This window comes from Phocoena sinus, chromosome 10 (assembly GCF_008692025.1).
Source record: "Phocoena sinus isolate mPhoSin1 chromosome 10, mPhoSin1.pri, whole genome shotgun sequence".
Lineage (NCBI taxonomy): Eukaryota > Metazoa > Chordata > Mammalia > Artiodactyla > Phocoenidae > Phocoena > Phocoena sinus.
Genome location: NC_045772.1, coordinates 18,510,831 through 18,536,837, shown reverse-complemented (window position 1 = coordinate 18,536,837; position 26,007 = coordinate 18,510,831). Strand labels below are relative to the sequence as shown.

Sequence of the window (26,007 nt, the reverse complement as noted above, 5' to 3'; positions counted from 1 at the left end):
ACTAAGATCCTGCATGCTGCACGGACAAAACTAAAAATAAATAAAGCGGAGGTATGTGAGAGGCAATCTGAGTGATTTATTTAAAATGTATTTCCCGAGATAGGATTTCTGCTCTATTAATAATAAAACATAAACATGATTCTGCATCTGTGCAAGGCAATTAGTTTTACATATATCTACACTCTTTTTTCATATTCCTTTCCATTACGGTTTATCACAAGATACTGAGTATAGGTCTCTGTGCCATACAGTAGGACCTTGTGATTTATCCATTCTCTATGGAATAGTTTGCATCTGCCAATCCCAAGCTCCCAATCCATCCCTCCCCTATCCCCCCACCCCCTTGGCAACCACATTTCTGTTCCCTATGTCTGTGAATCTGTTTTGTGCCAGACACGTTTTTATCAACACCAATTTTACTCCAGTTGGCTATACTCTGATAAGGTTTTTCACTGAAACATTGGAAGATGGCATAAGGGTTAAGTGCTCCAGCTATGAGGTTAGATAGGGGCAAGTTTGAACTGGGGCTTTTCTTTGTTTAACAGCTATTTGAGGACCAGTCACTGCTCCATGGCTTACTAGCTGTTGAGCCCTGAGCATGTTACTTGGTCCCTCTAAGCCTCAGTTTCTCCCCATCATTGCTCCACAGACAGCAGTAATTATCATGCACGTCACCACCATCATCATCATTGTTGAGTACTTGCTTTAGTACACGAGTCAGGCCTTGACTGATTTTAAAGCTGAGTTTACTTTTTAGACGGGACTGTATGAGAGAGAGAATGAGCCTTTCCATTGGAAAAGGACAATTTGAAGATCAAGGGGTTCCTTGAAGAGAGAGTATTCTGGCTTACTAAGAAAAGAGAAAGTACTGTCACCCCATAAACTTATCCAATGGGAAACCCTAATGTAAAGAAAATCCTGCTTAAAAGAAGTGCAGATATGCCCTAACCATTAAAGGGGATTAATTCAAACAATACCTAAGAGTGGCTTTTATTATTTCACAAAGAACATTCCAGTGCTGTTTTGGTTCATAATGATCACCAAATGAAAGCTGCCGGTAAAAACAGGTTTTGTTTTCTATATACCACTGTACAGTATGGGGAAGAGCAATGACTGATCAAGGAATCATAAGGCCACTAACTGACAGTGTGACCTTGGGCAAGTCACTGGACCTAACCCCACCTCAGTTTTCTCCCCACTAAAATGAGAATGACGATACCTCCCCTACTTGTCTTTAGGGTGGTCAAGATCAAATAAGGTGATGCCTTTGGAAGTGTGCATAACATATGTTGCCCTGTAAATGTAAGCTTTCTTCTTAGGCAGCCTTTACATATTTCAACGAACTTAGAAGTAGTTATTTTCCCACCACCCGTAACCTAATGCTGGGCCCAGGGGATAAGCTGTGGGATGACAAAGAAATAGGAGAAGTGGTCCTCTCCAGCAAGGGATTTTTAAGTGGAGAGAAAGACAACAGAATGTGCTCCACTGTCCAGCCGTAGGGAGAAGTCGAGAAAAGGAAGAGAAATGAGTGTGGTTTTGTGGACGTGGTGTTACACAGGGTGTTGAGGTGTGGATAGCCAAGGGGAGGGGAAAGGACACTCCAATGAGGAGAGACAACAAGCCAAACACAGGTAAGAACAGAAATGTCACAGGAACAAGCATTTATGGCCTATGATATTCTAGATACTGGACTAGGTGATTTGCGCGTGTTATATCACTCAGGTCTCAATAACCTGCAGGGTGGTTATTAATATCCCCCCTTTACAGATGATGGCAAAAAGTAAGGAATTCATTCAAGACTGTATGCTTAGCAAGCCACAAAGGTTGATTCTAAACTTAGGTCTTCTGAGCCTCAAGTTCAGTGTCTCTTCGTTGTACAAAGCTGCTGCTTCTTAAGCTTGATGGGGAGATGAAGGAAACGTGAGAAAGAGGATTATATCCATGAAGGATCAGCAACAGGATCACGCACAAGGGATCCTGAAGACGAGGCCAAAGTGTATCTGTGTCATTCATTTTAACAGTGAATTCTCTGCCACCTGATGTTGCCAAGTGATTATTTCTAGTGTGTCTGTGATTTCCCACAAGTCATTCATTCAAATGTCCATTGACAGATGAATGGACCAAGAAGCTGTGGCACATATATACAATGGAATATTACTCAGCCCTAAAAAGAAACAAAATTGAGCTATTTGTAATGAGGTGGGTGGACCTAGAGTCTGTCATACAGGGTGAAGTAAGTAAGAAAGAGCAAAACAAATATGACATGCTAATGCATATATCTGGAATCTAAAAAAAAAAAAAAACCCTGATGAACCTAGCTGCAGGGCAGGAATTAAAGTTGTAGACATAGAGAATGGACTTGAGGACACGGGGTGGGAGGGGGAAACTGGGGCGAAGTGAGAGTAGCATCAACATATATACACTACCGAATGTAAAGTAGTTAGCTAGGGAGATCAGCTCCGTGCTTTGCGATGACCTAGAGTGGTGGGATAGGGAGGGTGGGAGGGAGACGCAAGAGGGAGGGGATGTGGGGACATACGTATGCATATGGCTGACTCACTTTGTTGTACAACAGAAACTAACACAGTATTGTGAAGCAATTAACTCCAATAAAGATCTATTAAAAAAAAGTCAAATATTTACTAAGCACTACTATGTGCTACACACTGCTCTGGGTGCTTAAAGTACAGCAGAGAACAAGACAGGAAAAAGTCTCTGCTCTTACGGAGCCCACGTTCTAGCTGGATTATCATCAAAAGATTGCAAACACCTTTGGAGCAGGGACTGTGTGCTTCACAGCATTTAGCACCCAAACTAGACTATTCCTATGGAATTAATGCTGAAAGAATATTCTTGAGACCTATTGATCTGTGATCAATTGATCTTGAATAACCGGCTTACAATTGCCCATTTGAAAGGTGTACCCTGCTGTATGCTTCCGGTTTTGCATTTGGATATGTGTAAATAGTGACATTGCTCTACTTTGCTAGAATCCAGACTTGAGATCAGTTAAGGCAAATGGGTGGTATAAGCAGCACCTTCCCCTGCCCACAGCTGTGGTAGACATTGCTTGTTGATTCCAACACTCCTTGCAGATAAGATGGAAAGACCCACCAGTCATTACCAATCAACCTCATTGCCATCCCTGTCGTTTCATTTACATGAAGCTAGTGGAGAAGATTGGCCAACCCAGGCTCTGCTAATGGGACTTGATATTTTTTTTTTAATGTTTTCACAGGCAAAAAGATGTGATAAGAAGTCTCTCCTTACAATTAGGACTGAGTGCCAATCCTGCTCACTCAACTTTGGAATGAAATGCCCAGATGGTTACGCCAAGATTACCAATGGCACCGTAGGGATCCGAGATTGCAGGTACTCATTATGAGAAAATATGTGTGCTGGAGTCTTGGAACACAAAGGATTGTGAATCCAAATTGAAACCTCTCAATTCAAAAACTACAAAGCGGGCTTCCCTGGTGGGGCAGTGGTTGAGAGGCCGCCTGCCGATGTAGGGGATACGGGTTCGTGCCGCGGTCTGGGAGGATCCCACATGCCCTGGAGCGGCTGGGCCCGTGAGCCATGGCCACTGAGCCTGCGCGTCCGGAGCCTGTGCTCTGCAACAGGAGAGGCCCCAAGAGTGAGAGGCCCGCGTACCGGAAAAAAAAAAAAAAAACTACGAAGCATTTCCATGATTTTCTCTTACTCTAAGGTTACATTGAACCCAAACTTCAGTAACTTACAACTATGACCTTGAGTCTAAAAAATATATTACAATTCATGTTTTCATACAAAATTGCACCAAAATATTCTGCCTTCATCTTGCCCTTCTTTATTTTGAAAATCTGGGGTTTGTTTCCTTTGGAAAAGGTTCTAGTCAGAACATGTTAAAAGCCTTGGGTCTGATAGTCACCTTACAAACTAGCTATGTACCCTGATACTAATTAGAACCCAAAGAAGGGAGACAAAGGAATTATAGTTTTCTTGCATTGTATGTGAGTGTAGCATTTTTGAAGCCCTCTTATGATTCAAAACTCTCATAATTCAAGGTTAATCCTTGCAAAGGATGACAAGCAGTTCTGCCCGCCAGCTCATGGGTGCAGCCATGCAGCTCAAATGCAAACACAAATTTTAATTTACTCAGTCTACTAATTCAAAAATTAGACAGTACTCAATGAGTTTGTTTTTAATTCAGGGGTGAAGAATTAGAAGAATTTTGTATAAAATGAAACCATTAACTGTTAGATCCCACTGTTTTAAATTCACGTTTGCTTAATGCGACTGTACTATACCCTAAAACCCCAAGTCACCATTTTTAATAGAAGTTTCCCAACATTACCTGGCCTGGAATTAGCAAGCACATACAGCAGTTAACCACTTAGTTACCAAAGTGGGCACACATTTGTAACCAGATTCCCTGAGGAAGTACATCAGAAAGCTTTGGGGTTCAAGGTTAAAATTATATGGGGACTTTACTGAGAACTCTTTATACTGATTTTTTATTTTCATGGCCAAAGTGCGTATTTGGTTATGTATCCCACCCCACCTTCCCCCCACTTCCCACACGCACAGCAGATAAGATTATTGCATTCAGGCTGTCTGTTTTAGAATTGAGAACTTTGATCTGTCATTCAGCTGTGCTGAAACAAACCCAAGACTGGTGTTTTTATATAAATTTTTAAAATTGTAGTTGAATTCCAATGTTGTGTTAGTTTCAGGTGTACAGCAAAGTGATTCAATTATAAATATACATATATATTCTTTTTCATATTCTTTTCCCTTATAGTTTATTACAAGATACTGAATATAGTTCCCTGTGCTATACAGTAGGTCCTTATTATTTATCTATTTTATATATAGTAGTGTGTACCTGTTAATCCCAAACTCCTAATTTATCCTCTCCCCTCCCACTTTCCCCTTTGGTAACCATAAGTTTGTTTTCTATGCCAAGACTGGTTCTTGAGGGGACATTTTGCTTCTCTTTTGGGCTCCCCCTGTCCCCTTCTTTGTAAAGAGATGTCCCTGCCAATATGCTCAATCTTTCAAAGAAATCATCAACTCTATCTCCAACTCAACTGCCCATAAAGCCAGTAGCTTTTTGGTGAATCAGCTACATTTCAGGGACTGGTGTAGGAGTACAACCTTGAACTCACCGTCACACTATTCTTAACAGCCCAATAGTAAGAAATGATATTCATGGCTTTAGATACACTGGAGTCAAGTCCTAGAATAAGTCATCCATACAGAGATCCCTGTAAATAGACAAGCACTTAACCTCTGTAGACTAGCTATTCCAGAACTGTTCCTCAGCTGGTGGTACAAAAACTGTTCTAAGGAACTCATGATTATATCAAGAAAACCATGGCAAATTTTGCTCACTACATTACAACACCTCTCACAGAAATTTTCTATCTATGGTATATGCAAAAAATGTGCAAATCCTGAATGATCAGTTTATTTTAAATCCCCAGGTACTGTGCATCACAAAACTCTTGATCTTTCCCTTCTTGCATTGGCTGCTAGGACACTCAGTGACAAGTCTGAAGCCCACCTCTAGCATGTGCCTAGAACCTAGCATCATTTCTTTCATCTACTAACTTCACTTCTAACATTTTAGATATTTCACCCTTATTTTCATCCTTCCCTGATTTTTTCATGTTTCTTAAAATTAAAGATGAATCATGATCATGCTTTATTTTACCTAGGAAGCAAAATGTGCTCAATCTACGTATTTTAAAATACAGGCAAGTATAAAGACCTAAATAAAAATCTGTGGAAATCTCGCTGCCCAGAGTTCACTGCATTGCCCTAATTATGGGTTAATGTCCTCTCTTTACCCTCCAAGGTACACCTTTGAGGTCAGAACATACTCGCTGTCTCTCCCTGGATGCCGCCATATCTGTAGGAAGGACTATCTCCAGCCTCATTGCTGTCCAGGCCACTGGGGCCCAGACTGCATGGGTAAGTGTCACAACACTTTCCTTTGATGGTATTTGGTTCTCAATGTCTCATTTCACAGAAAATCAAGAGGAAGGAAGCCTGATAAAAGAGAATGTTAGCATCTTTTTGTAGAAATTTCCATCTCCATTTATATGTAGAAAATCTTTCTAGCTCTGTCAGCTTTTATATCGATATCTGCTTTCCTCCATTTAGAGATCTCTCTTTAAGACAATTCCTTTACAAGTCAGAAAAGGGGACAATTGAAAGGATATCCATTTCTATAAAAAATATGATTGACCATAGAGAGGAAGTAAGACTGCTGGGCTATTATAACCTCAGTACAATTTTCTTTAAAAAGATATTGGATTACAATACCACAAAGACTGTAGTTATTGTTTAGCAACCAAGATAATCATTAACTCTTCTAAAACTTTGTCTTAGGATGCCATATCAAACTCTGTAATGGTCAGGTTCCACATTGTAAGAAAAACCACTAACCAAACCTGAGTCAATGGTATAGTTAGACTCCTCTGGTCAAACATTGCATTTGTCAGCTGAAATTGAACTTCTATCCTGATTAAAGATGTTAACACTCAAGTAGTGACTAAGTCCCTGATATGACATGCAAATTACGTGAGATCCCTTTTGGGGCAGGAGTGATAGTAAAAATCAGGTGTTTTAATCATGAATTTACCATTTGTTTTCCATCTTCTAAGATGTAATGAAAACATCTCCTTAAGGATCTAAATACTTAAAGGGAGAGATTACTTCTCTTTTGCTTTGTTTTTCTTGTTAAAATATCATAAGCAAATTGTACACAGCTTGTAAAGTTTAGAAAAGTTTAAAGAAAGAAAAAATAGTGACCTGTATTCTGTTGCACATAGAAAACTATAAGTAGTTTGGCTTATTTCCTTCGTCTTTTTTTTTTCCATATGGCTTCTAAATAGTTGAGCCCGCATTATATGCATAATATTTCCTCCTGTTTTGTTTTGTTTTTGCGGTACGTGGGCCTCTCACCACTGCGGCCTCTCCCATTGCGGAACACAGGCTCCGGACGCGCAGGCTCAGCGGCCATGGCTCACGGGCCCAGCCGCTCCGCGGCATGCGGGATCCTCCCGGACCGGGGCACGAACTCATGTCCCCTGCATTGGCAGGCGGACTCTCAACCACTGCGCCACCAGGGAAGCCCCTCCTCCTGTTTTCTTTAACTAATGATTAAATGAATAATAGCATCCATTTACTCCATATTGCTGACATTAGGTAATAGAGAAGTAGTTGGCCTATATAATGATTTAATTCTTAAAGCTAAACTTTAAGTTAGACTTTTTTATCCCCATTTTTCCTATGAGGAATCTGATTTAAAGATGATCTCTGTCTCCTTCGGGCTGGTAAGTAAAGCAAGTTGAAGTTCAGGGCTTCCTGGCACCAAAGCCTGCTCTCTTTCTACTCTGTCCCACTGCCTGGAGCATAACTTGTCTTAAAAAAAAAAAAAAGAGAGAGAGAGAGAGGTAGAGTCCCCAACGTGTTTCTAATTTCTCTTTTTTTCTGTATTTTATTTTTTACCATTTTTTAATTTTTTTATTATTTTTTATATAAATTTATTTATTTTTATTTATTTATTATTTTTGGCTGTGTTGGGTCTTTGTTGCTGTGCATGGGCTTTCTCTAGTCCTGGCAAGTGGGGGCTACTCTTCGTTGCAGTGCACAGGCTTCTCATTGCGGTGGCTTCTCTTGTTGCAGAACACGGTCTCTAGAGTGCGTGGGCTTCAGTAGATGTGGCGCTTGGGCTCAGTAGTTGTGGCTCCTGGGCTCTAGAGAACAGGCTCAGTAGTTGTGGCACATGGGCTTAGTTGCTCCGCGGCATGTGGGATGTTCCCGGACCAGGGCTCAAACCTGTGTCCCCTGCACTGGCAGGTGGATTCTTAACTACTGCGCCACCCGGGAGGCCCCCCATTTTTTTAAATTGAGGTATAGCTGCTGAACAATATTATATGTTACAGGTATACAATATAGTGATTCACAATTTTTAAAGGTTACACTCCACTTAGAGTTATAAAATACTGGCTATGTTCCCTGTGTTGTACAATATATCATTGTAACTTATGTTATACCTAATAGTTTGTACCTCTTAATCTCCTACCCCAGTGTTGCCCCTCCCCCCTTTCTTTTCCCCCACTGGTAACCACTAGTTTATTCTCTATATCTGTGAGGTTGCTTATATTCACTAGTTTGTTGTATTTTTTAGACTCCACATATAAGTGATATCTTGCAGTATTTGTTTTTCTCTGACTTACTTCGCTGAGCGTAATACCCTCCAAGTTCATCCATGTTGTTGCAAATGGCAAAATTTCATTCTTTTTTTATGGCTGAGTCATATTCCATTGTGCGTGTGTGTGTGTATATATATATATATATATACACCACATCTTCTTTATGTAGTCATCTGTTGATGGATACTTAGATTGCTTTCATATCTTAGTAATTGTAAATAATGCTGCTATGAATATTGGGGTGCATGTCTTTTTCAAATTAGTGTTTTTGTTTTTCCCAGACATATACCCAGGAGTGGAGTTGCTGGATCATATGGTAGTTCTGTTTTTATTTTTTTTGAGGAACCTCCATACAGTTTTCCACAGTGGCTACACAAATTTACATCCCCACCAACAGTGTACGAAGGTTTCCTTTTCACCACATCCTCGCCAACATTTGTTATCTGTGTTTTTTTGGTGATAGCCGTTCTGGCAGGTGTGAGGTGACATCTCATTGTGGTTTTGATTTGCGTTTCCCTGATGATGAGCGATGTTGAGCATTGCAGTTTCTCTTTCGATTGGTAGGTCCCTTCAGCCTTCCCAGTCAATGTCTGGATTACGCTCCTTACCCTGGAAAGGTCAAGGTTTTGGGGTTTAGGATACTCTGGCCCTTCTATGTTAACCACTCTGCTCTGTTTCACCCCAGCACATGGGCACTTCATGTTTCAAAGCATTTGTCACATCAGAATCAAACGATTAACCCAGAGTTCACGAACTTTCTTAGCATCAGATAGGGTCATGGTCACATCCAGTTCATATAGTCATCAGAATAAAATTGAATTTTTTATTTGCTTTTCTCTTTCTAACCCATGGAAACTAATGTGATCTTAAGTTAATTAGACACACCGTAGACAAGAAAAGGCTTTGTCTAAGATGCAGTAATGAAAGTGAGCACATCCAGTGTATTGAATGACAGAATGACTTGCTGCTTCTCCAAGTCTCCTGAGCTGTCAAATGTGGGTAAAAAGTCCTACTCTACAAAACTCTAGGAGGGATTTTAAAAGTACTTAGCGGAGTCTATAACATAAAGAAGGCACTCTGTAGACATTTTATGAATAAATGAATGAGCGAATCACAATCAAAACAGACCTCTGATCATGAAAGGCGAATAAAGTGACTCCCTTTCCCTGAGCGCTTCTTAAACAGTGGGTTACTCGAAAAAATAGGCGCAGCCAACAGGATTCAGGATCTTGGGTTTTGTGCATCACTCTGGGCTACGCAAAAATTGTGCACTACTCACCCCTACAGTCAAAGGAGTCTGCAGGATTCCTTGAATGTTCAGGTCTTTCCTTGTGATAGGTCTCGAGTCCAGAGAAGCAAAACATGAAAACCAAGGCTGTCCTCTCACTGGGGCAAAAGGGCACTTCCCTTTATCTTCATCTCCCAAGCATACTAAATATCTCAAAAGACTTCCTTCCTTTGGCTCAGGAAAGAGATAAATGCTCTACTCTGCCATGTATTTCACTTCTCCCACTTTGTGGTGATGACAAGTGAGATCTTGGCTATCGCTGTACATTTCTGCAAGGATAAGCCCATTTTGGAGCTGCTGACGTATGTTCATCTTTCTTTTTGAGGAAGCACAAGCTCTGGAATAGCCTTCTTTCCAAGTCAAGGGCAGAATCCACTTCCTTTCTGATGCATTGACAAAGACATTCACACTTAACACCTCTGGGTTACTTTTTTTTTTTTTTCCGGTACGCGGGCCTCTCACTGTTGTGGCCTCTCCCGCTGCGGAGCACAGGCTCCGGACGCGCAGGCTCAGCGGCCATGGCTCACGGGCCCAGCCGCTCCGTGGCATGTGGGATCTTCCCGGACCGGGGCACGAACCCGTGTCCCCTGCATTGGCAGGCGGACTGTCAACCACTGCGCCACCAGGGAAGCCCTGGGTTACTTTTTAAATTATTTTAATAGTACCGTATTCAAAACCAGAAAACTCGATGATCAATTCTGAAAACTTAGAAAACAAAGAGAAGCACAATGAAAAAAATTGCTTATCTTCTAAAATTAGGAATAAGGCATGAATTCTCACCTGAGGAAAAAATATGTCATCCTGATGTAAGGAAGGTGTTTCTACTCAGGTTTAACTTGCTTTTCCCTCATTAAAACTTCTACAGCTTTGTCAGATCTGCATATGGGAGTCTCATATGTGTGTTATTAGCACAGAAACATATTTTTAACTTTGAAACTTAAATCCCATTTGAACAACCAATATTCTGTTTCAGAGGAAATACTTTTTTAAAATTTGAACATCCCAGTTCTTTATTATCCCATGGTGAATGGTAACAGATCTGTGCAAAAACTCGGAGTAATGGAAAAAGAATGTGGGCAGAGGGTTACACAGAAACTTGATTGTGGCCAAAGCAGTCTGATTATTTCAGAGGAAAATGGTCTTGATGCTTTGTGAGGTCAGTGTCATCAAATTATGCACATTTATTTTTTTGCATCATGTTATTTGCATTTCCAGACCTCCTTTTCTTTCCTCTTGTATGTTCCCTGCCGTTCACTGCCTGGGTTGCAGAAAATGGACTCCATGGGTTTGAAACCACTCTGTGAGGCGTAAATAATGCTGAGTTCATGTGAGGAACCTATTTTCACGACAGTTTCCCAGGCAGACAATTCCAACCAGAGCTATCAGTGGAATATTTACCATTTTTAAAAAACCAGGACATAGCCTCTGCCTAGCACTGTGCACCAGGCTTTGAAACAAAGGTGATGACACTAGTAGCCACTTCGGGAGTTCCTGGGAGATAAAGTTACAGGGAGGTCCCTGGCCTCTTCCTGGCCAGGAAGTTCATTATCTGCCTTTAAAGGAACAGAATAGCTGATGATTTGCTGACAGCTCGTCAGGGGTAAGCCTCCTGCGTGAGCAAAGTCACGATGCAAGAGACCCCCAGAGTAGCAGTGACCAAAGGGAAATGTGATAATTATTGAAAACAGCCTTATCAGCCGCTTGAGCCCTCCACCAGGCCTTAGAAACGTGCCCTTAGAACAGATTCTGGAAGAGCTCTTTCAAGTGTGGTTGCTGAGAATGTCAGTTTTTACCATCTTTTTTTGCCTGATGGGGACCTGAGGTGATAGAAAATGATTTGAGAAGCAGGAAAGAAATGTACACTTTTACTTTAAACTTTTTATTTTAAAACCGAACAAGTTGTTTTCATAAATTGTTAAAGCATTCAGTTTAGGACAACACATGAAGGACTCTCCATACTCTCACATTCCTGCTATCTTTTTTCCAAAGTTCCTTCCAGGCTTGGCCAACTCATAAAGATCGAGCATTTCTTGAGCCCCTACTGCTTGCTGCACATAATCACCTATATGACAAGCCCAGTCCGTAACCCCAAGGAGCTCACAGACTGATGAGGGAGAGGGACACAAAAGCAGATGAGGAGAAACAGTCACACTTGAGAGTCTAGGTGAGGACTCTGGGACTTTGAGGGGGTTTGCAGCTCGCCCAACGAGAGCCAGCTAATAAGTGCAGAGCAGGGTAGGAAACAAGGGCCGTCTCACTGCAGAGCCCCAGCTCCAACCTGTCCCTGTCTCCTTACCCAGACACCTGGGTGTGTGGCCAAGTCAACTGCTGGGAAGGCAGCCCTCCCCCCACGAGCCTGCTCCTGGCAAACTTGCTTCCATTAGCTGGGTGCCTGTCACTGCACGGAGTTGATTCCGTGACACCCGAGTTCCCCCTAGTTCCAGGCTAGCCCTGAGGGGCAGTGTGGTTTTCCAGTAAGATTGTAGACCCTGAAGTTAGATTGCCCAGCTTCCATTCTCAGCTTCATCACATTCTCCTTCTGGGACCTTGCAAGCTACTTCCCCTCCCTGCCCAGTTGCCAGATTTAGCAAATAACACTGAAGGATACCCAGTTAAATCAATTGCAGATAAGCAACAGATATGCCTACAGTACTGGGGACATGCTTATTCTAAACATTTATTCATGGTTTATCTGCAATTGAAATTTCACTGGCATCCTATATTTTATCTGGTAAACCAATCTTTCAGTCTCGGTTTTCTAACGTGTCAAATGGAGGTGGTGATGCTGATAGCACTACCTCCAAAGGCGGTACTGAGGATTGCGTGAACTCGTACACGTAAAGAACCTAGGATGAGCCTGGCAGATGGTAGGCATTCAGAATATGCTACTTACCGTTTCTGTCTTTTGTGGTTCTCAGATCACTGGCTGGCCTCTTGACTTCAAGAGGTGTGTCTTGGATTGGTTTTTTATTCTAAGGTACTGATCTTATGTAGCCTGGCTTAGTGTTAAGGACTCAGGATCTTGAGTCAGGCCTGATCACAATGGTAGTTCCAACAGTTACCAACCCTGTGATCTTGGGAAAGTTCCTCTCCTCTCTGAGCCTCAGTTTCCTTAGCTATAACCTGGGGAGGAGGATGAGAATGGTAGCTTCCCGTACAGTTGTTGTCAGAAGGAGACCATTTATGCAAACTGCTTAGAAATAGTAAGTGCTCAACAAATCCTCTCCATCTATTATTGAGCTGATAACTATCTCCCTGCTCAGTTTGGTAAGAACATTTCTGTGCATCTCATTTTTTAATGTAGCTTATGATCCCTTGGGTTTATTCATTTTCTTTGCACCATTGTCTGCCTTTCCGTGGACCCCGTGGGTCACCCTGATGCCTCAGGTCAAAGCAAAGGCCTACCCCTTCAGGAACGTGGGGACAGTAGGGGCTTAGTCCGCTCGAGCTGCTATAACAGAATACCATAACAACAGACATGTATTTCTCATAGTTCTGAGGACTGGGAAGTCCAAGGTCAAGGTGCCAGCAGGTCCAGTTCCTGTTGCGGACCCTCTTCCTGGCTTGTAGACAGTTGCCTTCTCTCAATGTCCTCAAGTGGCAGAGAGAGGGCTCTGCTCCCTCTTTCTCTCATAAGAGCTCTAGTCCCATCGCGGGGTCCCCACCCTCACGATTTCATTTAAACCTAATGACGTCCCAAAGGCCTCACCTCCAAATGTCATCACACTGGACGTCAGGGCATTAGCATACGGATTTGGGGGGCATAGATATCCAGTCCATAACAGTAAGCATTCACTTTGCCCTTTAGCCTGCTGACTCACAAGCCACTGGCCGAGAGGCCTGGCCAGAACGAGGAACACGCTGCAGAGAAAGCCTCACATCCCCTGCAGCATATGTGATGTTAAGGCTGAGGAAAACCCCAGGAGACAGCAAATTCACAACCGGCAGACACCCGATGGGCCCTGAATGGAGCAGGCTGCTCATTTCAGAGAAGGAGGCATTGGGGCACCTCTTGAGAAATAAGCCCGAAGCCCAGAGGCCGCCTCACCAGCCCCTGCCCGCCCACAGCGAGAGGCAGGCAGGCCCCTTTCTGTCCCAGCTAAACCTTCACTTTCTTGTGAATAAACAGAGAAGACGTTGCCAGCTTTGAAGATGATTCTAGGCACTTAATGAATGTTGAATTCATTAATTAAACGAATGGCTTGTAAAACGCTTGAGCCATTTAAAATAATTATATATACAAATATATAATTTATATATAATTATATATATTTATAATTATATGAAATAATTATCCATACAGAGAAGCACAATTACAAGCCTTTAAAGTCAGACGGGGCTGAATGGGAATCGTTATCTCTGAGCCCAATGGCCCTGTGTGACCTATCTATGCCACAGTGTCCTCATACGTAAAATGGTGAAAATAACCACTTCACAGGGTGAAGATTAACAGTTCGCAGTTGTGGAGATTAAATATACTGAGATAATATGTGTAATGTTCTTGGCATTCCACCCAGGGTCTAGATTGCTAACAATAACAGTAATAACAAACAAGGACAGGACAGAAAGGAAAAACAAGTCATACTGGTCTTTCTAAGACCAACATCTGGCCCAGTGGTTTGCTAAATGGTTACTTGGACCTGAAGAAATACTTCCAGTACATTGATTTTCTTACAACCACACTAAAGTATTCAAATGAAAAGATTTAGAGATTGAAGGTAGGAAATTGTATAACTTACCACGTGTTTAAAAACAGCCGTTTCTGATTCTAGTGTCCTAGTGTGTTTTCCTTTCCAGTGAGTATAAACTACGGAAATGGACACCCCTGAGGTCTACATAGAAGTAAAGTTTAATTATTTATAGGGACATTGACCACCTTTTCCAAATCTATCATTGAAGCACATAATCTGCTAATGGATTTTTTTCATTTATTCTTAAGTCATAATTTACATACAATAAAATTCACGCTTTTTGGTGGACAGTTATATGAACTTGGACAACCCTAAACAGTTGTGTAACAAGCACCACAATTAAGATAGAGAACAGTTAGGTCATCCCCCAAAATCCCCTTTGTGGTCAAGTCCTCCCCCGACTCCCAAGCCCTGGCAAATACTGATCTGTTTTCTGTGCCTATCATTATGCCTTTGTGTCCTATAATCAGACTCCTACAGTACGGACCTTTGTGAATCTGGCTTCTCTCCCACAGCATAAGTCATCTGAGATTCTCCATGTTGTTACATGTATCAGCAGATCATTCCTTTACAATGTTTCATGGTCCACCATTATGTGGTTCTACCCAGTTTATCTGTTCACCAGCTGAAAGACATTTGGGTTTCCAATTTGGTGCAAGAATGAAGCTGCTATGGACATTCATGTACAGGTTTTAATGTGAACATACGTTTGCATTTCACTTGAGTAAATACTTAGAAGTGGGAGTCTTGGATTGTATAGTGAATGTACTTTAACTTTATAAGAACTGCCAAGGTGTTTTCCAAAGTGTGTGCATCATTTTTTCATTCCTACCAACAACATATGAAAGTTCCAGTTGTTCGGTATCCTTGGTAGTCCTTGGTCTAATCAGATTTTTTTTTAATTTCAGCCATTCTGATAGGTGTATGGTAGCATTTTACTGCAGTTCGTTTTAATTTGCATGGCTCATGTGCTTATTTGCTATTCATACATCATTCAGGTTGTTTTCTTACAGCTGAGTTTTGAGAGTTCTTTAAGTATTTGAGATTCAAGTCCTTTATTTGATATGTGATTTGTAAATATTTTCTCAAAGTCTGTGGCTTGTCTTTTCACTCTCTAAAGAGTGCCTTTTGAAGAGCAAACATTCTTAATTTTAGTGAGCTCAAATATTTCCATTTTTCTTTTCTAGACGTTGCTTTTTGTATCACATCTAGAAATCTTTGCCTAATCTAATGTCACAAAGCCTTTCTTCTATATTTTCTTCTAGAAGCTTTACAGTTTTAGGCATTACGTTTAGGTCTACCATCCATTTTAAGTTAACTGTAATATGTGACTCATGGTCTGAATCAAGGTTCATTTCTTTACGTATGGATATCCAGTAATTCCAGCATCATTTCTTGAAAAATCTATGCTCTCTCCATTGAATTGCCTTTGGACCATTGTAGACAATCAATTGACCATCAATGCGTGGGTCTCTTTCTGGACTCTCTATTCTGTTCCATTGATCTATATGTCTATCCCTTCACCTTACCACACTGTCTTGATTACTATAGCTTTACAGTAAGTCTTGAAATTAAGTAGTATAAGTCTTCCAACCTGGTCATTTTCAAAATTATCTTGGTTACTCTAGTTCTTTTACTTTTCCATATAAAGTTTAGTATCAGTTTATCAATTTCTACCCACAAAATTCTGCTAGGATTTTAACTGGAATTACAGTGAATCTATAGACCAATTTAGGGACAACATAAAATATTGACTCTTTTAATCTATAACCACAGTATATCCCCATTCACTTAAGACTTCTTTTATTTTTTGTCAGTGTTTGCTAGATTTCAGCTTACAGGTTTTGCACAATTGTTGTAATATTCCCACCTAAGCTCTTCATGGCTTTGGTATTACGTTTAATTATATATTTTTATTCCAGTCACCAGCTGTTCCCTGTTAGTTTATAGAAATGTAATTGATTTTTGTATGCTGACCTTGTATCCTGAGAACTGATAAATTCACGTATTAGTTCTAATGAATTTTTGGAGATTCTTTTGAATTTTCTGTGTAGAAAATCATGTTGTCTGAGAATCAAGACAGTTTTTATTTCTTCCTTTCCAATCTGTATCCATTTTGAGTCTTTTTTCCTACCTTTTTGCACTGACCATGATGTATTATCTGTTTTGTATATCGTTGGATTCAGTGGGCAAAATTTTGTTTTAGAATTTTTTGATTTTTGTTGTTTTAGATTTTTGAAGAATTTTATATCTGTGCTCCTTAGGGATGTTGGTCTGTAGTTTTCTTTTCTTGTAATGTATTTGTCAGGTTTTAGAATCAGAGTAAAAATGCTCTCCATATAGAAGGAGCTGGGAAGTGTTCTCTCTTCTTCAGTTTCCTAGTTTTTATATAATTGATATAACTTCTTAAGTGTGAGGTAGTATTCACCAGTGAAGCCATCTGGCACGAAGTTTTCTTTGTGGGGAGGATTTTAACTTCAAATTCAATTTCGTAAATAAATATAAGGATATTCAGATTATCAGTTTTCTCTTGAATGATCTTTGGTAGTTTGGAACAATAAATTTATTCACCTCATCTACTTCATCAAGTTTATTGGCATAAAGTTGTTTGTAATATCCGCTTATTATCCTTTTAATGTCTCTAAGATTTGTAGTGATGTCCCCTCCCTCATTCCTGCTATTTCCTGATGAAAAATAATTTCTAAATGAAGGAATTAGACTGTAATCTTCCTGAAGTCACAGAGTATATCTTTTTGATCTCGTGTCCCCGGTGTTCATTGAAACCTAGAAGGTAAGCTCCATGAGGGCAGGACGCTGGCCTTCCACCAGCTGCTCACGGTGGTGTGCTTTCCTCTGAAGTAAGTCCTGGTCCACTTAAGCGTCCAGGCACTCCCTCCTCACGAAGCTCATTCACAGCAGAACCTTGCTGAAGCACCAAGGGCCCTGTCTGGTGCCCAGCCCAGGCACCACACAACCATCCCCATGCAAAGGCCCATCAGCTCATCACCTCCCAGCAGCCTAGGCAGCACCTTCACAGCCTCCCTGGTGGGGACCATTCACATTAATTCCTACAGCGTACCTGGCAGTTCTCAAACAACACTGGGCAGTAGAATTACTGTCAAGCCTGTTAAAATGCATATTCCTGGGTCTTACACCCAGAGATCCTCATTCAGTGGGTGTGAAGTGCCAGACTTTGCATCAAGTTGCAACAGGTTATTATTGGCCAACAGGGTGAGTCTAGACTGAAATCCAGCCCACACTTGGCTCACCAAGCCACGCACTCTGGTGTGGGCCTGGTCCACCCTCAGGTAGGGCCACGTCTTGATTTTAGTTTCATCTGCTTGCCAAGTCTAGTGTCTATGGGGATATATCTACAAGGGCAGTTGGGGTAGGGAAGGCTTTTTCCAATTTGCACAAATCCTCTCTATGCCCTGGTGTATTAGCCTACATCCTCTAAAAGCACCTGCTGAGGTAGGGCTAGAGATGCATGAGATTAATTAAAAGACGTGCCTGCAAGGGAAGATGAGAAAGAAGCCAGGAGAAGTGGGGAGAGCCATCAGTCAAGGATGGAGCGCTAACCCTTGTAAGAGAGAGAACCAAGAAAGGCTGGAGGGAAAAGTCTTAGACTACATGTAGCTCTAAGAAAATTTGGTAAAGCTGGTGGGGAGTCCTCCATCAGCCACAGTCACTCAACAGAAGGGGTCCTCTGTCTTGTGAGAACTGGCCTGCCCTGGTATCCCTGCTGTGCTCAGTCACTGGCTGGAAGTGGAAAGTGTGGCTTCATGAAGAGGGTGGTGGATTTCAGGGAAATTATGCCCTGAGAGGTGTACTTTCACAGCTACTGTTCCTGGAGAGAGGAGGGTCTTCGGAATCTGCCTTTGTAACCACTCCATCACAATCACACTTAGAGGAACACTTGCCTACATTTTTAAAAAGAAAGGATTGCTAACCATCCCCTAAGGAAAAAAGGAGGCCCAGGCTTCCTGGATACAATGTCACACTCTTGGGGGCTGGGATGAGGGGAAACTCCCCAATTCCTCTACAATCAGCCTGTAGCCTAGAATCTAGTTATATCCACAGTGGATGACTCTGCCCCCATTTTCTGCTCTGCATGTGGTAACAAGGGATGAGCCGAGTAGAAGGGACACCCAGAGGATGGAAAAGTTGAATCTGCCTCAGAGACGGGGTCAGGGAGAACCACTTTGAGGGCGGAAAGGCACAGGCAGAGTGTGGAGGGGAGGGCACTGGGGCACAGCACATGGTGGTCTGCTTGGGCTGGACAGAAGGGAAGGGAGGGGAGTTGGCTCAAGGCCTGGAGGAGACTATTGGATGGAATGTGTTGGGGGGAGCCTGGGGTTCAGGCGTCATTGCCTACAAAAGTGAAAAGGCCTGGGAGAGCATTTCTGCAAGGTGGCACTGATGCCTGTGTCTCGGGGTGGCGGAGGCCCTGGGCTCTTCTGAGCCAGCCCTGAAGGCAAGCTGGGGGTCATCCAGAGAGCACCTTGAACACCTAGCCCTAGGGAGAGGCACGGGGGTCAAGAGAGAGCAACAGTGGCAGAGCTGTCACCTCTATCCTGGCTCTGCCCAGAGCTGGGCCTGGTTCCCAAAGTACCACCTTATCCCAAGAAGGGCCCCATAGCACCAGGCAATGAGAGGAGAACTGTTTGATAGCCCATTGTCTATGGAAACCCTCTCTTAGCACCCCTTGCTCAGTGTCATGAATTCAAGTGGTTCAGTTGGTTTTCAGATGAGCTTCAAAGGTGGACCTGGCACCTGCTTGATTAGGCCCTCTTCATCCTCGCCTCCTGACGCCTTTTTTTTTTTAAAACATCTTTATTGAAGTATAATTGCTTTACAATGGTGTGTTAGTTTCTGCTTTATAACAAAGTGAATCAGTTATACATATACATATGTCCCCATATCTCCTCCCTCTTGCATCTCCCTCTCTCCCACCCTCCCTACTGATGCCTTTTTAAAGCTAAAGACCACACTCTTTAACCAGGCCCTTCCTTAGTGATCCAGCTGTTGCCCTCTGTTGAGCCCAAATCTCAGGGACCTGGGCCATGCAGGATTAGTGGTTTGAGGTCAGTGTTGGTGCCCTCCAGTAGAGTGATCAGAGCTCTAGGTCTCTTCCCTGGACAACCTCTCTCCTGGTTTGCAAACCAGTATTTATCTGATTGTCTGTTAATCCGTGACTCTTTCCACACTGGACTGGCAGGACCGTGGAAACAGGGACCAGGTTTGTGTGCTCACCCTCTATACCCAGGACCTTCCATGATCCTGATTCAAACAGGTGCCCAATCATTTATTTCCTGAGTGTTCTTATCTGCTACAAGGCCAGCCTGAAAGAACAGAAACTGGAGAGGATGGAGAGTATCCACTCTAAGTACTAACTACCACCATTTCTTGGGCGCCTAATATTTCCAGTCCCTATCACAACCTGCCAGGAAGATGCTTGAACCAAATCTCAGAGCCAGGCATCGACTTTCCCAAAGAGGTACAGCTAGCAAAGAGTTGTGCTGGGATTCAAACCCAGAACACTCTGATTGAAAAATCTGGGTTTTTTCCTGACAGCATTTCATCTTGTGTAGCCACTGCCCTATAGCTGGTGAGAACAGCCCAAACCAACGTACTGGTTTTCTAAGTGATTTATAAACGGTAGCTACACCTCAGCGTGTCTTCTCCTTTACTCACTTCATAACCGTGTCTGCATCTGTGCTGTGATTCTGGTCTGGAGCGGTGCTGGGTGAGGATGAACAGCGATGAACGATGTAGTTGACTCTGGAGCATCTACCAGGGTTGGAAGCCTGGCTCTGCCACCGTTGTGGAAAGAAGGACCACAGGCTCAAACTGTGTGATCTAGCCCTGTGGTTGACTCAGATTCTGCATTTCTCGGGACATATGTGACAGTAAATTCATGGCACAGGAGAGCTTTGGACAAAGGTCTTTGTCCGTGGTGGTAGGAGGGGAGGGAGGGCAGGAAGGTCGGGTTCTTCTGGTAAGTGAGTCTCTCATTAAGCTCACCAGCTGGCTGACTTTGGCCGAGTCACTCTGCTACTCTGTGCCTTAGTTGCCTCATCTAGAAAATGGGGCTAAAAATGGGACTTAACTTCAGGGTATTGCTTTGAATCCTTTATTATTATCTAGAACTCCATTATCATTAGCTATTGTTTTGGAAAGCATTTGCCTTGCTAACTTTAATTTGGGATAACATTTGATCCTGCCTCGCTCACACAAACACAGTTCATGAGCATTGCACGATTTCTGCTTGGTGTTTGCTAGTCCACATCCCTCATTTTAATAATCAGAACTCAACCAAACCAGCATTAAACCCATGTCAACTCAGCACTCAAAGTGTAGAACAACAGCAAGTGTAGAAAGAAAGAAAAAAAACCCAACCTTTTTTTCATCTTCATCACAGCAGTACCTTAAACTTCTGTCTGTTACCATTACTTTAAATCTTATATTTAATTTTGGACATTTAATATCTGACTTTCTAGCTAAATGTCCCTCCACCCCAATGTGTAATATAATGCCTGGCACATGGTAGGTCCCTGAATGTTTAGTGAATGACTGTGAAATCCTCTAATAAATGTCTATAAACACTCTGATTCAGGTCTAGCACAGCCCAAACGTGCAAACTGATGCTTGTTTGGAATTAGCTTCTGAGTGAAAACTAAATTCCTTTGCTTGCCACACAAAGTACTTCATTAATTGGCCCCAGCCAATCTATTATTCCTCATCGACTACCACTTCCCCATACCCTCCCCCCAACTCCCAAGTTCCAACCCTGCCAAACTTTATATCATTCCCAGAACAGGTCATGCCCTTTTACAACTCTAAGACTTTGTACTTGCTGTTCCGTCTTCCTGAAATGCTCTTCTCTTTTAAGCATGGCCAACTCCTACTGAGCCTTCAAAACCCCAGCTTAAATGACTCCTCCTCAGGGATGTCTCCTTGACTCCCCAAGGCAGTATCAGTAGCTCCCTTCCCTGGGCTCCCTCAATACCCTGTCTAGCACACTGATTAATTGGCCTGGCTTTAGAGTCATACTAAGGGCTGAGCTAAATCCCTGGCTTTGCGACTTACGAAGTGTGACACTTTGGGCGAGTTATGTGACCTCTCTGAACTTCAGTCTCCTCGTCTGCTAACTAGCACCAGTAGGAACCCCTGAGGGTTGTAAAGGGGATGATTTAATTAGATGATTGTAAAGGGTACAGCAAATGCTCAAGAAATGGTAGCCAGTCTGATGCGTCCTAGTACAGCACCTGACTACTCTGTGATTCACTTGCCTCCCCTACATAACCCTAGATAAAGCAGGCAAGGTCTTCAATTATTTCTTATCCCTGGCAACTAGCACACTACCCGGCATGTAGTAGATGCTTGATGCATCCTTGCGGCATGCTTCTGTGCGGTCACAAACAAATGAATCTGCCCTTTGATTCCCCAGAGTGCCCGGGAGGGGCAAGGGCGCCCTGCAGTGGCCGGGGCAGATGTGCTGACGGCATGGAAGGAAACGGAAGCTGCTCCTGCCAAGTGAGTTCAAAACCTTGTTCTCCTCCTCCCTGACTCTGCTTTCTCCTTACCTGTGGGGTCCCTCTGTAAACACACACTGGGTGGAGACTCTAAGAAGTAGCGATATTAGTAAAAAAAAAAAAAAAAAAAAAAAAAATGCAGTGGGCAACAAAATGACATGTTAGAGGCTGGGGGACCTTTGAGTGTATCCATCTGTAAAATGAGTCTAATAATAATACCTACGCGATTAGACTTGTTGAAAAAGTGAGATGAGATCATGTATATGAAGATACTTTGTGAAACCATGCAGGGCTACAGAAATTTGGCATTGTTTCTGTTAAAAACCACCGTTATTAACAGACGCGTCTTCGGAGCTGTCCTCCGCACCCACGCTTGAGCACTGCGCCTGCCAATTGAGGCATTTCTTTGCTGTCCCACGAAAGGGACTTTTGCAAGCTTCAAGCCTTAGACAATGGAAATACAAAGAAATCCTTCTGAAAAGGATTGAGCTCAGTTGTCTTCAGAAATGCAAAACTGAAAGCTTTTCATTTCCCCCTTGGGTGGAATTACGATTTAGCCATCAGTACTTGCTCTCTGTATCTTTGGACTAACGAAGCAGCTTTCTTCTGAAGAGCTCCAGACTCTTAGTAATAACTGATGCAGGGATGGATGTACAAATTATAACACAAAAAGAGCAACGAAGAAAGAAAGAGAAAGAAGGAGTTTCAGGACAGGCACAGAGGGAAGATAACACTTGAGAAACAAACGCTGACCAGACAAGTCAGTTAGAAATCCAAGGGCTTTGTGGGCAGCACAGATCGCTTGGGTCTAACATCCTCTCCCTGCGGTGTCCTGCAGGAAGGATTTGGCGGAACAGCCTGTGAAACCTGCACTGATGACAACGTATTTGGACCCAGCTGTTCAGCAAGTATGTCTCACTTTTGTGTCATCGAATGCAATTGTGGAGGTTGAAAGTCAGACATGGCTTATATAGCTCAAGACCCCAGAAATAAAGTTCCCTGGGGGAAAAACACAGAACAGTTCTCTATAACCAAGTCTACACAGGCAAAACAGAGAGTTGACAAGAAATCTGATAAGGAGAGACAGTGTGTCTGTGGTTTTCAGTGCTTGCAGGCAGCTACTCACCAGGAATGCTTCCTGGCAAACTCTGGGGCATAGTTTCCCTCTCCCCAGGCTCCAGGATCCAACATCCACCAGTTCCTTGCCTGCCCAGCTTCTCCATGAGGTCTTCCCAGACCATGGTCTCAGCACTGAGCTTCTCGTCAGGGGCCTCTATATCCACCACAGGTCCCAGCACATCTAATCTGTCCTTCTTTGGGAAGTTCACAGATAAATACCTGAGGTGATCAGAGGCTGTTTGTCCCAATTTGCAGATTATGGCTTTGTTCCTGACATGGGTTTGTCCACTCTCTTATTTCTGGTTCTCCGCAGAAGTTGACCCAGAAGCATTCTGCAAGCATTCTAGTACAAGTAGCATATTTGAGAGGTGACCCAGGGAAACACTGAGAAAGTGACACAGAGGAAATAAAGGGTGTGTTGTCAAGACAGAGGCCAGTGTGGATGACCAGAGCTTAATCCCCTGGGGAACTCTGGAGTCCGTGTAGAACACTCACCTTGGAGTTACTTTACCTGAGGGGAGAGGGAGCCATGGTGTAGTGGGCAGAATAATGACCTCTCCCCAGAATGTCCACATTCTAATCCCATGGACCTGGGAATATGTTGCCTTCCATGGCAAGGGAGAATTAAGGTAGCAGATGGGATTATGGTTGCTAATCATCTGACCTTACCATAAAGAGACTATCCTGGATAATCTGAGTGGACCCAGCGTAATCACAAAGGTCCTTAAATGTGGACGAGGAAGGCAGAGGCAGAAGATGCGGTGTCAGAGTGACGAGACGTGAGAAGGACTCCACCAGCCCTTGCTGGCTTTGTAGGCGGAAGCGGCTCACGAGCCAGGCAATGTGGGCAGCCTCTAGAAGCTGGGAAAGGCAGGGAAAGGGATGCTCCTCTCAAGAAAGGAACACAACCACCAACACCTTGATTTTAGAGCAATTACTTTGGATTTCTGACCTCCGGAGCTGTAAGACAATAGATGTGTGTTGTTTTAAGATGCTTGGTTTGTGGTAATTTGTTACAGCAGCAGTAGGACACTAATACATGCGGTCGTTGGAGGGGAGTTGTCCATTCCCTGGCACTTCCAACCCCCAGTGGGCACCCAGGCAGAGCAGGCTTCCTAGGAAGTGTTCACAGGCTACTGGAAGGCAGCTGAATGCATGGGCTTGGCAAGAAAGGCCTAGAGAATGTGGGCATAGTAGGGACAGTGTCTGCCAGATTCATAGTCTCCCAAAAAGGATAAGTCAAGTGGCCTTTGTCCAACACCACCTCAGTTTGGCTTTTATAGAAAAATCATATTTGGTAGACGCTGCGTTGATTCAAATATTTGGGGCAAGAAAAATACACAGACATCCCAGCGCCCCCTAAGTTAGTTCACTCTGTAATAAGTTTCATCTGCAACAGCAAAGACGTGGTCTCATTCTAATCCATGGGATCCTTGAAAGCGGGTGCTGTCATACCTCTTTATCTCCAGTACCTTCCACAGTGCTGCCTGCGTGGTAGACACACACTACACTCTTGGCTGGATGAATGAACAAATGAGGGAGTGAATGAATGATACAACTTGCTCCAGCCCTCTTGTCCTGACCGAGAAACATGTTATTGGGAGGCGTCGTGTAGAGGTGATGAGAGCTCCCGCTTTAGACTCAGACTGGGTTTCAGCCCCAGGGCTGCTGTAAATTGTGGGGACCTGAAGTTTACTAAGCATACTCTGTGCATCTTCATCTGTAAAAATAGAAATAATATTGCCTCCTTTAGAATTATTACGAGGAACTCATGAGATAATCACTGCACAACAAATGATAGCAATTATTATTATTAATACCTACTATTCCCTAGTGTCCCCCAATCTTAGTTTTTTCTTCATCCACCGTTTTATAAAAGATTATTTCATAAGAGTGTTAGCAAAAGCAAATTTAAAACAGATGTTAGCATTCTGAGTTTTTTTTTAACATTACATTATATTAAAGGACAGTAAACTATTAAGTATAATCAATCGTTTATAAAGAACATGTCTTTCAAATTGACCCTTCCCTACCATAATAGAATTTAAATCACATATTTTAAATAAATATTGAAATAGGAAGAAAGACAGCAACCAACGCTGCTTACTCACCAAGAAAGCCAAGTCATTGTTTGTGGATGAAAATTTAGAAAGAAGATGAGCTCATGTTGCCTCCAAGAAACTGGTGTTGGTTGCCAGTGAGCACAGATGTACATGGAGATTCCAAACATCTCTAAATTTAAAAAGTGGCTTCCCTTTACACTTGTTTGTGCCATGGACAAAGGGCAAGCGAAAGGGTTTGGAAACCCAAGTTTTTAAGTAAGAAAATTGGAAACCTAAACTGAGACTCGGGAGATAAGACTCCCAGTTCTGGGTTCCAACAGAACTTTGTGAGATGATAAAATGTCCTGACCTACACTCTCCAACATGGTAGCCGCAAGGCACGTGTGGCCATTGAGTACCTGAAATGTGGCTAGTGCAACTGAGGAACTGAAGGTTAAATTTTAGCCCATGTTACTCAGTTTAAATTTAAATAGCCTCACGTGGCTAGTGGCTACCATACTGGATAGCGCAGCTCTCAAACATGATGGCTAAGAGAGCAGGCTTCAAGTCAGCTGGCCTGTGTTTGAAACCAAGCCCAGTTGCTGTGGGACCTGGGGCAAGCTATTTAACCTCTCTAAGCCCTCCTCACCTACAAAACAGGAAGAATAATACCTGCCTCGGGGGACTGACTCATAGAAAAGCTCCCAGCGGCAAGTCATAAGCACTCAATAGAAGCGAGGACAAGAGCGATCCCACAGTAAGCTGAACATTCACTCCCCTATGAACGAATGAATGATGGCTCAGTGATGGCTGGTCATTTCCCATTGGCAGGTTCCCGTAGGGGAACCTGGAAGCCTTTTCAGCCAGGCATCCACTGGGTGCCAGTGTTGTTTCACCCGTGAGGCAGTGGTCGTTGGCAGTGGCAATTCTGCCTGTAAGTAGGACAACGCTATGAATTACGGTTTATTTTTAACACTGACTTTAACCTGCTGCCAGAGCATTCTCCTACCTGACTCTCGATTTGCTTAGAGATGATTTCAAGCTGCATCAGCCAGGGGTGTTCATCTCAGCTGCCAAGGCCCTCGCCTGCTCAGTGCCTCACCCCAGGTGAGGGCAGAAGGCAAA

General features: G+C 43.0%; 1 protein-coding gene across 1 annotated transcript in view; it reads left to right on the top strand.

Moving 5' to 3' along the window:
* The window catches only part of STAB2 (stabilin 2), a 157,632-nt gene that overhangs the window by 744 nt on the left and 130,881 nt on the right, over positions 1–26,007 (top strand). Inside the window, 4 exon segments of the mRNA XM_032647269.1 lie at positions 3,239–3,372; positions 5,843–5,958; positions 21,637–21,722; positions 22,560–22,629. Of these exon segments, the coding sequence (XP_032503160.1) occupies positions 3,239–3,372; positions 5,843–5,958; positions 21,637–21,722; positions 22,560–22,629 (406 nt within the window).